The sequence below is a fragment of the Loxodonta africana genome, chromosome 4 (genome assembly GCF_030014295.1).
Source record: "Loxodonta africana isolate mLoxAfr1 chromosome 4, mLoxAfr1.hap2, whole genome shotgun sequence".
Classification (NCBI taxonomy): domain Eukaryota; kingdom Metazoa; phylum Chordata; class Mammalia; order Proboscidea; family Elephantidae; genus Loxodonta; species Loxodonta africana.
Window position 1 is genome coordinate 142,319,848 of NC_087345.1, and position 15,265 is coordinate 142,335,112.

The 15,265-nt window shown below is 45.4% G+C and overlaps 1 protein-coding gene across 6 annotated transcripts in view; it reads right to left on the reverse strand.

Annotated features, from left to right (window-relative positions):
• The window catches only part of MICAL3 (microtubule associated monooxygenase, calponin and LIM domain containing 3), a 208,860-nt gene that overhangs the window by 94,205 nt on the left and 99,390 nt on the right, over nt 1-15,265 (reverse strand). For 5 of the 6 annotated variants that reach the window (XM_064284806.1, XM_064284804.1, XM_010590776.2 and 2 more), the window contains exons 14-17: nt 13,899-14,011; nt 13,739-13,801; nt 13,078-13,251; nt 11,288-11,371 (exon numbers count right to left, since the gene is read on the reverse strand). In XM_064284806.1, the coding sequence (XP_064140876.1) occupies nt 11,288-11,371; nt 13,078-13,251; nt 13,739-13,801; nt 13,899-14,011 (434 nt within the window). The remainder of the gene's footprint in view (nt 1-11,287; nt 11,372-13,077; nt 13,252-13,738; nt 13,802-13,898; nt 14,012-15,265) is intronic. The other variant, XM_064284805.1, reaches the window with a different exon arrangement.

Sequence of the window (15,265 nt, forward strand, 5' to 3'; positions counted from 1 at the left end):
CCATCAGCACAGGTGGGAACACCAGCGCCAGGAAACATGATCTTCGGGAGGGGAGAACCTAGTCTCTCGCCTCTGGATCTGCAGTTACAGGGAATGAGGAAGTGGGAGGGCAGGATGGAAGCAAACACAGGAGAGAGTACGACCAGCCTTAGTGATTTCAATTACATATAGAGAATTCAAGAGGAACAAATCCCACCAAGACAGCAGATACCCAGACTGACAGCAGGCCTCAAGAGTATGGCTGTGGGGTTTGGGGGTGACTTCCTCCTTTAGAAAGAAACCAAGCCAGCTCTCTGAAAGGCTCTCTACACTTGGGTAATAGAAGATCATCATAAGTCCTAACAGTGCTTGTGGTAATTTCCCTCCTTACTAACATCTGACCTAAAATCCCTCCCGTCACAGGCATCAAACACTCCCCACCTGTTGATATTTAATGGGGACCTGAGTACAATATAACGATGCCCACATTCTCCATCCAGGCACCAAGGCCAAGTCTCTAGGCTGGGTGGGACATCTGAAACACAAGCTACAGGCAGCTAGCACCTGCAGCTGTGCAGCTGAGTTGCTTCATTAGTTTTGGGAAGAGAGAATGTGTTTCTAGACCAGGAGAGGGGATAATGGATCACTCTTACAGGCCAGAAAGAGAAAAAGAACCCAACCAACTCAATCCTTTTTCCGCCAATGTTGAAGAAACAACAGAATAAAACTGCTGTTGTTAGGTACCACTGAGTTGGTTCTAACTCACAGTGATCCTATGTCCAACATAAAGGACCACTGACCGGTCCTGCACCATCCTCACTATTGTTGCTATGTTGGAGACCACTGTTGCAGCCACTGTATCAATCCATCTCATTGAGGGTCTTCTTTTTTCTCTGAGCCTCTACTTTACCCAAAGCATGATGTCCTTTTCCAGGGACTAGTCCCACCTGATATAACATGTCCAAAATACGTGAGATCAAGTCTCACCATCCTCGCTTCTAAGAAGCACCCTGGCTGTGCTTCCTCCAAGACAGATAACTAGCAAGTTTTAATTGTAAGCCTTTCTGCTCACATCAAAAGTTGGCATCTCAGGCAGCCTGTCCCCAGGGATGGAGGTCAAAGTCTCTGCTGGCAATCCTTTAGATACTACACGTCCAAGTCACCTTCCATGGGAGATGTTGCTGCCATCTAGTGTGTGACACTCCTCTTTTGAACTGTGTGGAAGCAGGGAGCTCCTGGCCAAGTATGGGGGTCCCTGACTCTAATTCTGATTCAGAAACACACCAGCAGCAGCTGTCTTGTACATGTCAACAACTTTCTTAGGAAATAGTTTGAAGGAAAGACACATGAAGTCATGTGTAGGGAGATTGCTGGCCTCAGTAATGGCATGTGCTGGGCTGGGCAGGATCACATGGGAGAAGGACTCTAGGGGGAATTAACTCTATACAAATACGGGAACAACAAAAGCACAAGAGAGAAAACAACTCTCCAAGGTTCAGCTGGAACTGGGGAATCAATTATATTTTTAGATTTAAAATAAGGAGATTTCCAAGGATTGGTGCCATGTGCTCATTAGCTTCATAGCTTCTACTCATTAGTGGCTGAGAAAAACAAATGGTTCTTAAATCGAAATCGCCTTTAGATTAGGGACACTAGAGAAGCTTAGGCCTGAAACAGATAGACACACCAGGCAGAGATGAGCAGATAATTTAATAGCTGACACCCAGGGAGCGAAAATTACATTTTTATCTACTCAGCAGCAGACAAGTGAGGGCGTGGACCAGATATCAACTATTAGGCTGGGACACTGAGCAAGCCCTGCGCCCTCACTGCTCAGCCAGCCCTTCTCTCCCCACTAGAAACCGCCACCCTCAGCAGTTAAGAGCCCAGGGCTGCCCGCGTGCAAAAGCATCGTCACATTCAGTTCTCAGTGATGTGGCCACATGGACAAGCATCCCCCCGAGAGGTGGAGACTCAAGTTCTATTTGTTTCTGGCATGAAAAGCATATGGTTTCCTTCTCCGCACTCTTAAATTAAAAGTCTCCAAAATAGCCATCACTGGTCTTATACTTTTGCACGCCACACACACATGCATGAGCTTCCACACACATACACTGCCTCGTCTGGGACTATCTCAACAACAGCAAGCATAAACAAAGGGCCAAAAGACCCTCCAATCTCTCTGTAAACTGCTCTATAGTTAGAACAGTGCCACTATAGGAACTAGCAGCGCTGACTCCTTAAATGATTACAAGTCAAGACACACCCAAAATAAGGCGTATTCACCACTCCATTTAAGTTCGTATTTTGTAACATGTATTAATATGAAGGCATTTGGAGTAAAAAAAAAAAAAAAAGGTCAATGGCTAAAAAATGTTTATCGTTATTTGATACAGTTAAAATATAACGGAAGTGGGTTGACTTCCACAGGCTTAGACAAGTGCTAAACACAATGTGATAAAAACTAGCTGCCTCTTTAACTTAGGTTACTGAATTTAGCTCAGGTTATTTAAAGGTGGCCCACAGACCTCACACGCAAAACAGATACCACCACCTTCTCTCCCTGGACACAACCGGTTCCTACAGGAGAGACGCCAAAGTGAAGAACTCCACAACCTCCCTCAGGGAGATGGTACTTGTGACAGTGATGTGAGCAGAGGCTAAAGAGGAAAGGAAGCTTTGTCAAGTCCCAGGCCATGCTACCTGTCGGAGGGAGTCAGAGGAAGGAGAGGCAGGGCGGTTGGAGGAGCGGAGACTAAGAGAAAGCTCCCATTGGTCGACAAAAAATCGACGTGATGGTTCAGGCTCTGGCTATAAAATACAAGACAGAGAGAAAAAAAAGAATCAAAGGAAACGTTAAAATAAAACTCACACGCTGACCTGAACGTAAGGAATCTGGCAGTTTTAGACACTTTTACTTTAGACCTTCACCTAAATAACATTTGTAGTAAAGAAACACTTTTAGTTCCCAGAAACATGAATGGTTTACTAACGTTTCCACTTTGCTTTTAGCTTACCCTTCCCTAATGCTTGCAGTGAAAAATCCTCTAGGATATGGTGACTGTAGCTGTGCTCAACCTGTGAGAGCTCGGTCTTGCTTGGGGACTCTTGCTCCATCTAGCCTCTAGGTTGGTAACGCTGCCAGCAGGAGGTAGGGGAGGGCAGTGGGCCTCCTGCTAACATATAAACTCTCTGTGCTCCACAGAGAGCCTCACTTCTGGCCTCAGCTGGGATTTCTCCCTGGGGAAAAAAGATTCTACTGCCATCTCATCACCCCATTTGCCTTACAAAGAGCAGATAGTAGAGACAGCAAATCTAGAGACAAGGTTGTTCTGCTACACAAAGGCCAGATCCGTGGCACCCCTTCTTTTATTGCTAGTGCTCAGAGTAGCACTGCTTGCTAAGGAGCCAGCCAACTCCCTGAAGTCCCAAGTCCTCTGCAGACTGCACACAGCACGTGTAGCAAAAGCAGCCAGGGTCTTCCTCGGTGGTGAGCCCACAAAGCTAGGGACTTTCCAGTCCCCGCAGGGTTAGAAGGTGGCTGGAGGCTCTGGCAAGTGGTAAGTGCTTTGTTTCCTACAGGTTCAGGGTGACATAGTTAACAGGTGGGAGATAGAGGTACCACAGAAGTAATAAGAGGGCCCCTGCGTCTCTAGCTCTGAGCAGATGCATTATATTCTTTATATCAGCAGGCGGGCAAGATGGAGGGTGATGGCATGGGCACAATTAGCTGGGTGCCTAGCCAGCCTCTGCTCCAGATGCCCAGCCAGCTAATGGGCCCTGAGCTCAGGACTTCGAGTGGGCTCAGCCATACAGGCTCCAGGGCAGCCGAGGAAGATTTCTACAGGAGACTAACAAGAGAGTAACTGAGCTCCCAAAGGAGTAAACGAGAGAAACTGAGCTTCCCCGGGGTGGGGGCGGGGAGGGGGGGCAGAGCTTATGGGAGGCTGGGGTTGGGTAGGAGCAGAGAGCTGAGGAGGGCACATGCAGGATAATGGAATAGTGGAGGGGAAGTCCTGAAAGTGAACATAAATAGGGTCCCTCAAAAGTACCTGGATTGCAGCCCTGCACTGAGGAAACTGGAAACCAGCCCACAGAAGAAAAAAAGAAAATCCCTGCAAGCCTTACTGCCTTCTGAGCTCAAACCCTGCTTTCCCCTCTGCATTGCAGCCCTAGTCTCTCCTGACCAATCTTCTTTCATTTAATATACTTCCCTCTGTTTCCTAAATGTAGGGCACTGTCCTGCTCAATGCAAATGCCTAGTTTTCTTGTGGAGGGGCCTGCAGCCTGTGAAGGAGGAAGAGGGCAGCAGGGCCCACCCAGTGCTCATGGGAGAAGGCAGCCCAGACGAGAGGAAGCAAAGTGGAGCCTCGCCATTGGTGAGGAGATGAGAAGGACATCCACCCTCTTCCTCAACTCCAGGTCTCTTCATCCTAACCCAGCACCTGATCCACTTGTGTCTTGGCAGCACACGGATGGCCTGCTTCTTGTTTTGGTGATAGGGAAAGAAGCAGGGTAGAGGATGACAAGGCTCTGCCTAGCTTCCAAACAGACCTGAGAAGTAAACTAATTTAATGCTTAGCCGTAACTGGAACTGGAGGGGGTGAGAATAAAAGCAAAGAGCCTGTGTGCAATTGGTAAGGAGAGATTATTATTCGCTCTAGCTGCAAAGCTATACCCACTCAGGGATCATCTTTAAGGGTTACAATAAAAAAGAATCTCACTGAATAAACAGGCTTCTTTAAGTGGGCATCTCTGCTATTCATGAAATTATATGATAGCCAGGTGCAATCAGCCATTCCCCTCACCAGTTTTGCAGAAAAGACTAGCTAAAGCTTCTCAGTATGCTCCCCCATCTGGCTAGCACTCTCCTGCCCCTCTACCCTCTTCGCACTTGACAGATCCCCACAGTGGTAAGAGTTTTGGCTCTCTCAGTATTCTACCCCAAGATCCCATGGTTGTCAAAAAAGCCAAGCAAATGCCACCCGCTTAATGACCAGAACCCTTTCGCCTGAGAACCCATACCTGGTTGTCAAATGCTATTCCACCACTGGCACATATTTTTGGGGTAGAAGAAGCGTGATCTTGGGATGGGAAAGGTGAATGGGACAAGAAAGTCATTAAGGCCCTTTATAGCAACACAAACACTCAGGATTAGCATCCCATCTGAATGCTGGTGCATGAAGGCTCTACCGTGAGTGCTGTCGGCATGGATCAACATTGCTAGCAAAAAGAACTCGGGCTCTTGGCTAGGCGACAAGAGCGTGCAAGAAGCAAGGGGAGCAGGGAACAGCCCCACCGTTCCCTCTGTCCCACCACCACAGCGTGCCCGTTTGGCTCTCAGCATCCCATGCCACGGGTTCATGCTCGTTTACCCTCTCATGGCGGGGACTCTGCTTGCCATGGCTGTCAGCATCAAGATCCCTGAGTGTCTGTAGGCAACAAAGTAGAAACTTAATCTCCATCCAAAGGCTCTATCTGGATCTACTAAGTGACAGTGAGAAATTCAGGGCCAGAAATTCAGAGTTCATTTCAAGACTTCTTCCCTACCCCCTGCCCATTCCCATTCCAAGTACCCACAGTTCCATCTACACCAAATTCTATGACCCAAGGGCAACTCTGCTACATAGACAAAAAAAGAACTACCGTTAGTACAGAGGTGGAACACGTGTACTTCTTTCACACAGTGGCTTAAGATCAGAGGCATTGGTGGAAGGTTTAAAAGGAAAAGCAGATTAGAAGGTAAAAGTTTTCCGCAACAAGACATTAGAAAGGAAAGGTGAGGAATTAGAAACTGGCTAGAATAAATAACCATTCAATAGTTCAGAGGAAACTCTAGGGTACGGAATGATCCCTGAATAGGACCATAGGACCAAAGCAAAAACTTATCCACGGGAGAAGTGGACAAAGGCTGGAGGCATTTCCAACGGGCAGATGGGAATATGTATGTGAGGGGGATGGAAATCCGTAAGACAGGCACACAGCTGCCTCTGCTGATCTGAGGAAACAGCTAACGGCAACTGTGGGAACAGGGAAGACCACATTTGCTGCTCTTTGGATAACTGTAGAATCATGTCATAGCCATGTAATGGCGGAAAAGTTGATTCAAAGAGTCAGATGTGGCTAATCTTATCCAGGGCCCATAGGCATATTGTCTCCTCAGGCAGCATAAGCACAGAGCTCAGGGCCCAGAGTCACCCACGCTACCTGGTTTCAATTTCTGGCTCCGTTACTTACTACGTGACCTTGTACTTGACGTCTCTACCCTATGCCTCAGTCTCCTCATCTGTAAAATATGCGGATAATAACAGTGCCTGCCTCATTGGGTTACTGGGATAATTAGTTGAAATAATGCGCAAAAACAACTTAAAATACTACCTGGGACATAGCAAATGCTCCCAGTATTAGCTCTTAGTCAGCGACAGGGCACAGAGCAGTCATCAGAACTGTAACAGCTCAGTTAGTTCTTAAACACACGGACACAGGTTGGGCCTTTAAAAATCACGCACACTACTAGGGGTTACTTTTTTTTTTCCCCTTCTGAATTTTATTTACATTGCTGTTGAGAATATACACAGCAAAATATACACCAATTCAACAATTTGTACATCTACATGCACAATTTAGTGACACTGGTTACATTCTTTGAGTTATGCAACTATTCTCACAAGTTGTCCCTCCTTCATTAACATAAATTCACTGGCCCCTAAGGTTCCCATCTAATCTTTTGAGTTGCTGTTGTTAATTTGATCCCATATAGATCTTAAAAGGGCATAATGCTCATGGCAGGACTTTTTTTTTTTTTTTACTAGTTAAACCAAGCTGTTGTTTGGTTTTAAGAAGACTTTGGGGATATTTTTGGTTTAAGGGTTAAAGATTGTCTTGAGGCCATAGTTTCAGTAGTTCATCTACTCTCCATGTATCCAGAAACTCTAGAATCCATGAGAATTTAAAATTCTGTTCTGCATTTCCCCCTTTTTGATCAGGATTCTTTTACGGAATCTTTGATCAAAATGTTCAGTAATGGTAGCCGGGCACCACCCAGTTCTTCTGGTAGGGGTCACTTTTTAATTAGGCCACATTAGTTGAGAAAATGTCTTTCCATAGATCCTGTCTCTGAAATTAGTATTTAATAGGGATATATCACAAAGGTCAACAAACTACTTCACAAATGTGCTTGATGTATGTGTTTGCCACAAGTGTATTCTTGTCCTCATTAACCATGTCCATGGTTAACTATTCTATAAAACAGTTTTTTAATGATCTGCCTGCAGTGTGAGTGGGGTGTGTGGGCAAGGGCGAGTGTCTGCTGGAAGATACCAGATACACAGGAGGCAGGGCTCCTGGAATCAGAAGGAACCAAACTTGAGTGGTGAAGCAACAGAAGAAGCTTCAAAGGCCCATCCTAACTGTCACCTCCTTGGGCTGCAAGAGATAAACGTCTGCTCTAAATGGGGTTACAGAAAAACACATTGCTCTCCAGGGATTCTGTGCCTCAAATCTGTGCCAACAGAGTTTAAATTTTAATTTGTGATTGCATAATCATATGTGGGATTGCACAGTTCCAAGATGTGGGACTGAACTACCTGGGGTTTGAATGTATTATGTGCAATCCTAAGGTTCAGCCACAAATTACTCAGTTGTAGTAACGACGGTTGCTTCTACTACAAATGGTTTTGCTCTTTACAAAAGCTTATCATTGAAAAGAGGGAAAACTGACTTGGTCCCTACTCTAGCCACCTGCACAGGCAGGAAGACAGACAGAGACGACATGCAGAAAGATCACCTGCTGACCGCCACGTATCCGGCAGGGAGGTGGAGTAGGGGGAGGAGAGAGTGTGATCACTTTTTTTGGGCAGGTCCGAGAACGCTCCTTTTCCCGTCGCTTTTACACCAACAGACAGAAACAGAGAGAACGCTGGTAAACAGTGGGAGTATGAGTGCTGGTTCTAGAATGACCAAGGGGCGTTTCTCAGAAGAATCCCCAGAGGCCCCTTCCTTGCCCCTCTCTTCTCAACAGCAAATCACTGTATTGCCAGAGAGAGCAGCTTCTCGCGGTCTCTGGCCTCCAGGTTGTTCTTGTACTTTCTATTAGGCACAGGTCATGTCCGAAATCTACACAGCTGGTCTTAGGGTCAGAGCTTGCAGTGTACCACTCTCTAAAGGCAGGGATCAACGGTATAGTCTTCTTTGCTGGTTTTATCAGGTTTGTTGGGGGACAGAAGAAACGGGCTTGTTTATAAGTAGAGGGAAAGGGCAGAAAGGCCAACCACCATGACTGAAAGGTGGAGAACCCCTCTCTATGGCTTAATCACATGTATACCCATCAGCGGCAGAGCAGCACTTGCCCTCAGAGCCCATCTATCACAATATCCTATCACCGCTTCCTTGTCTCAGCCCTCTCGCTCATGCTCAAGAGGTTCTGGAAAATCGGCAAGGAAACACAAGTACAGGAAAGGGGATACAAAAATCAAACCCACTTCACTAACTGAATACCATGGGTATGATGCCCGTGGCTTTTCCTCATTTTGTCCGTCTAGGGAAACCCAAAACCCCGGTGGGCAGTGGTTAAGTGCTACGGCTGCTAACCAAAAGGATGGCAGTTTGAATCCACCAGCCTCTTCTTGGAAGCCCTGTGGGGCAGTTCTACTCTGTCCTATAGGGTTGCTATGAGTTGGAGTCGACCTGACAGCAACGGTTTTTTTGTTTGTTTATTTGTTTTGTCTATGTAGATTATATGCCCTTCCTTGTCAGTCTGACTGTGATTTAGGGAAGCCCTTAGGACTTAACAATCACACATTCCTAGGACTCTCGGACACCTTCCAGAGGTATTCTTGTTTGCCTGTGCTCAGAATGACTGTGTGGGGTCGCCACAGGTAATGCCTGGGAGGGAGCTAGTAGTAAAGCCTGGGGAAATAACCCCACTGTTTGTTTTCTCTCACACGACAATCTCCTGCCAAACCAAGGCTGGGTGATGGGCAGGGTTTGCCTGCAGGATACATTTCTGAGATCAAAACACAAAAGGTGGGAAGGAAAGAGCCACTATGTTTACACAGGAAGGTAAAATAGAGAAGTCACTCGTGAGCAGAGGTGCCACTCATTTCCTCTCTTCTACACTGTGACCTAAGCAGACACTGTCCTAGCACCGGCTCAGCCATTGTTGTTGTGCGGGCCACACCCTCCTCCTGCCTTGGCTGAACCACTTCAACAGAAACACAAGTGAGTCATGGTGAGGTGCAGCCAGTCAGCACCTCATTCCTGATGGGGATGAGGAAGGGCCAGCAGTCAGGCTGAGTCAGAAGCTGCGGGCACCTAATGCACTATTGGAGATCCTCTGTGCTCAGGCTCTGTAGCATCTGGCATGGCACTTCCAGGTTCTGTCTTCCAGGAAATAAATTTAGAAGGTCAAAACTTACAATACCATCCCTGATTTAGTGTTGAGGAAAAAAAAAAAACTACATGTGAATATTACACATTTCATTTGCACGTAAGAATTATGACTTGTATTTCTTCCACAGTGCCACTTTTCTGCAGCCAAGTAAATCCCAACTCTATATGACTTGAAGCGCATACGAATCTAACAGGCTTTTCATTGCTCATGGTTTCTCACTTATCAGTCTGAGCACAGTATCAACCCAGCTACTTCTTCTAACTGTAACGTCTCACGTCCGTTTCGTAGAACTGTGTTGGACTGTACCGTTTCTCTTCTATTGCCCATATAGCCTACCAGCATTCTACTTCATTGACTGTGATCATAAATTGCCCAAACAGCAAGGTGTATAGACAGGGACTAGCAACTTTCTCCATGTGGCACCTAGCACAAGGCTAGAGGCTATGAGATGCCTCAGAAATAGAAGCACAAGTAGCTCCACAAACCAAGCTCTTAATGCCCCTTCAGTACAGCTCAATCAGGCAACAAGCCGATGCATCAGCTTTTACCAGGACAAAGGCCCCAGCTTAGCCAAGCTTCTGGGGTCACTAAATTTACCGCTGAGACTTCCCAGCAAATCCTTCCCAAGTGCTCCAAAGCCATTGAAAACCATTTCTCACTCATCCGCATGTATTACTCCTGACCTCCCTTCCCTTTGCTCCTCCTATCTCAGTGGGCTCTTACCAATCTTAGAAGAACCTAGAGCTTTTGGAATCTAGATTCCAGCTGACTAGACAGCACCCCTTCAAAAGATCCTCGACTAAAGATCTCCTTTCAAATCACACCTTCCTCCTAGACTTCAAAAAAAAAGATAGGAAAACAAAATAGAAGTGAATTTCCAGTGAATTTTTGGGAGAAGATCTCCTACAAGCATAGAGAAAGAAACAGCTTGGCTTCTATGGTGAGTTTGGACATTGCCTCCAAGGTTCCATCTCAGCCTCATGGACCCTGCCTTTAATGTGCCACATTACTAAAAGAAAGGCAGAAATGAATGTTTTGTTCTAAATGCAATTTAAATAAAACCCAGTGCACCACTCCCAAGCACCTCCCGCCAATAGCTATCACTCTGCAGCATAAGAGGCTGGCGAGGCTGACTGTGGAAGATGCTGGTGGAATCAAGGGCCAGTTCATCTGACCTCTTAGGATCTGATCAGTCTCAGATGAAACCAAACCATGAGGGAGGCAGTCTAGGCTCCACTCACTAGAGCAGGAACTTGCTCACTGTGATACGGGAAAAAACACAGTACCAATAAAGGCCTCCAACCCCTCTGCTGGGTTTTCTACTATAAACCAGGTGCCATCATCCCTCTTTCTTCCTGGCCTATTGTGTACTGCTGAGGAGAAGCTGTTTTCCAGGAGACATTGCATAGGCTGTAGGGAAAACTTACAAGTAGAGCATTTCAAATGTAGACAAAACACCAATAAAATGCCTGTGAACATCTTTTTCCAGGGTTTGAAACAAAAATCATAGTTCAAGACTATTTTTTTGGATATTGTTTTCAGTTTAACATCAAAGGCTCTACTACCCCCATTCTCAGCCTGAGGAATTCAGGCTTCCCTCCCCCTCAAACAGTCTTAAGAAGACATGTTATACAAAAAGTCAACTTTGGACAAATGTCGCAACAGCAGAACCGCAAAGGCTATATAAAGTACGTAACAACATACCACATAGTTTCATTAACACCAAATTAACTGTCCGTGATTCTAACTGGTCTCTCAAATCCCAAGGAGTTAAATAAATCATGCACTAAAGTCTGCATTGCCAGGGTCACTACTCAGAGGAGCACAGAGACCTCCTGCCCTGTGTGGCTCAGAGAAGCATGGGCTGGGAAGGCCAGGGGAGGCAGCACCCATCCTGGTCCCTGGGCAGTTCTTTACCTGTTTCCATTGGGGGGTGTGAGCAGGGCGACCCTGCTCAGGCTGGCAGCAGGATGGTTGGCTGACCCCACGCTCTTGTGTTGGCTGTGACACACAGGTCAAGTATGGGTGGGGGCATGACATGGAGACAAAACAAAATAAAATACGGTAAGGTAGGAGAAGACAAAAAAGGTGCTCAAGGAAGACAGACACACATCTACGAACTGAGGAGGGGGGTGGAATTTTTTAAGTCATACTTATAAAGGAAAGGAAATATTCCCGGTTGTGGGGGGGATGGGGGAGAAGCAAATTAAAAAAAAAAAAAAGAACAGGAATATAACTTGTGATTCTCATTGTTCTTTTCTCAAGTTCAAAGCTCTCTGAGCATAGACTACTAACTCTGATTTGGAAAACTAATCTTTCCATCCAAAATGAGGAAGACAACTAGGGGTTACCCTTCTCTCACAGAGAGTGTTCCACTGCTGGAGATGTGGTCCCTTCAGCCTTCCTGAGGTGGGACAGCACCTGTGGCTGTAGAGCCTCCGTGTAACCTCAGACATTTACCAACAAATATCATGTATGAGCCAGGACATGAAGAGATTGGAGTATAAATATTAATTACCACAGACCAAATGTGAGAAGAAGTTAGTTATGGCCAGACTCCAAGAAAAGTCAGTCCCATCCTCTTGGTCCATAACACCAATGGCTGATGAAGATGGAGAAGATGAAGAAAGAGAAAAGGAATGAAGACAATGGGCTCCCAGGTCTAGATGCTCCTTCAGTTTGTCAGGGAGTTTTACAAGACATTTTCAGTATAAATCTCAAAACCCCAGCACCTTCTCCTGTAAGCAGTCTTAGTGACCACTAGATAAGCAGGGGAAGGACAAGGCCTAAAAAGACACTTCAAGTCAGATACTCTTGTCTAGCACGCTCCTGTGCTTGACTTATGGGAGCACAGTTTAGTATTCCTGAATAATCTTTAAAATGTTCATATGCCTTGACCTAGTAATATCCTAGGAAAAATAAACAAGCAAAAAAAGCTTTGTCAGAGGAATGTTGGCTACTGCATTTTATAAGAAAAGACTTGGAACAACTAAAATCATTCAGCACTACAGGAACAGCTGAGAACAGTACGGTAGTACACACATATTTTGGAAGATGTTTATAAAGAGTTTGGAACAACATGGTACTACGTAAAAAGTGAAAGACAAGAAAAACATATATTAATCATAGCCTCAACTATGAAAACACAAATGCACTGAAAAAAAGACCACAATGAAAAACAGCAAAATATTAAAGGAACTGAAAACCAAAAAGCCCATTGCTGTCAAGTTTATGCCGACTCATAGCGACCCTATAGGACAGAGTAGAGCTACCACAGGGTTTTCAAGGAGTGGTTGGTGGATTCAAACTGCCGATCTTTTGGTTGAATAGGTGGCTTAATTATCCTTATTATACTTCTCAGCATTTTCCTAAATAAACATTTACTTCTTTTACAATTTAAATATGTATGTATATGAATATATACAGACATATCTATATATAAATGTATACAGATAAAGATATACATTTTTTAAACGCCTTTAATTTTTGTCACCGACATTTTGGACCTGAATGCTGAGGATAAAGCAATTCTAAAAGCTTATGAAACAATCTTCTCTGCCACAGTCAGACAAGAAAAAACCAGACACTAATCTCGAGCCCATGAATTCTAGCGTCTGTTGCATACCCCACCTCCTTTGACTAAAAACATTCCTCTTGCCTGTATGACCAGACCAAAACTGGATGGGCAAGACGTGCTATGGACTTACCTGTCTCCTTATGCCAGTGGACTGTGGGGGTGCATTCTCTTCAAATTTGGCTAGCAGCTGGGTTGCCATGTACTTGACTTTGTTCTGGTTCCCAACAGCAACATCCATCCTCCTGTCTGTCAGAGTGCTCACCAGTGTGGGTCTTTCTGCTCTGTAGCTCCGAGGAGCCTCCTCCTGATAAACACCAACCACCCATGAACCAAACTCTGTTACAAGAGGCCCCTCCAAATGCCCTTCCCTCCAAGAAGATCAGTCTGTCCCTGTCAAAGGGGGTTGGTATTTTGCTTTAGGTTGAGCTTAAAGGCTCTTTTCAAGGTTCTAATCTCAAGATGGAGTCAGCAAGACTCTGGTGCATGGGGGTGGTATGAAGAAGTACTTGGACTTTTACTATTGTTGTCAGGTCCCTGAAAGCCACTGTCCTTTGCCAAATGTGTGATTCCAAAGAGCCAAGAAACCAGTAGTGCACATGTGTGTTCCCTTGGACTCTCCCCCCAAAATTAAGCAAAGGCAACAGCCCTCAGAAAAAGCATCTGCCCACAGAAACTCTCATGAAGTTAAGAATATGAAAAGATCTAGCAATGCCAATTTGGAGAAATTAAAGCTTTCAACCAAAAAGGGCAATTCAGTACAATCATTCTAGCAAACCCCAGGTGATTCTCACCTCCTCTGATTGACTGGTCTTCCTCCTCTTTCCAGCACCATCCAAATCCTTTTCCTTTTTATCCTGTACCAAGAGAGGAGGGAAAATACTTTATCGTAGCCCCCATGCCTTGCCATCAGCTTTGCAGCCTATGAAAAGACTCCTTCTCTCCTCCAATTACCTTGGGAGAACGCTTCCGAGAGATGGTCTGTCCAAGTTTGCTTAGGAAGGAGATGGGGGATTTGGTGCTGGCTATCAGGACTGCCTTCTCTTCAGCATTCAGGTCTAAGGTGTCTGTGGACAAAAATCAGCAACGCTCAAGGACAGTCCTGGAGGGGAACACAAAGTCCTGACCAGTACTACTCCTTAAAGGTGGTTCATGGGACCTCAGAAAGCTCTAATGGTGCATCAGCTACGACAAAAGCATGAGAATCTCAACAGGAAAGTCTACAAAGGTCTGGGTGTTGAGCCTTCTCTTTTCCATCCTCAGGAACAAAGTACTCTCTTTTCCCCCAGTCAACTTCAGTTGGAAAAAACTCACTTCTGCTTTTTAAACGTTGGAGTCTGACTGTGATTGTTAGTTGCAGTATAGTGCTGAAGCTTCGCTTGTCTAATAAATATTTCAGGGATAGGGAGGAGAAAGAGGAGGTAAAAAGAAGCTGAGAGGGTGTGTAACCCAGGTTCACAGCCCTGGTATATGTAGACACCGTGCTTATCTTAAGGCTCTCTCTGAGTGGACATCCTACTGTTAGAGCTGCAGATCCCTGCTGTAACTGTGGTAAATGCTCAGATCAGAAAGGGACTCCATATCTAGCCAGAAAAGGCCCCAGATGCTATGAGTACATGGGTAGGTGGTGATACCAGAAACTTTGCGGACTCCAACGTTTAGTTAGTCATAACAGTAACTTTGAAAAATTGAAACTAACAGCTAACATTTATTAAGTGCTTCCAATCGCTGAACATTCTTTAGCATATCACAATTTAATGATATACAAGTAAAAACCTGAGGAAGCTGGAACCTGTGTAAGGCAGTAACCTGTCAGAAGGAAAATTCAAATACTTTCCACTAAATGGAGAGCCACAGAAAAGTTGAAAGACTGCACCCTGTCAAAGGCAGAAAACTTGCAAGACCTGGAAAAACAAGGCAGTTCTACTGAGTTCTGGCTCTCGCAGGTTTCACTATCATCTCCTCTTTACAGACGGGGAAACCGAGGCATGGATAAATTCAGTAACTTGCCTAAGGTCGAGCAAGTGGAAGTACTGGATGTAAACCCAGGTCAGGCACCAGAGCCTACACTCTTAACCGTTATGCTACACTTACTCCAAGGGACTATAAATAACAACAAGAAATGTTTTTTATAGCACACGACAGTCTGAGGCAGCAGCCTGAGGGCCAAGGAATACCTTTGGGAAACACTAAAAGGTAGGAGAAGAAAGAGAAGCCAGAGAAAGAACAGTTAAAGGAGAAGGGAAAATGAGGCAAGTTATGGCACTGGATCGTGAAAGCTGAGGGGAAGAGAGAGTTTCAAAAAAAGGACATCATTCCAC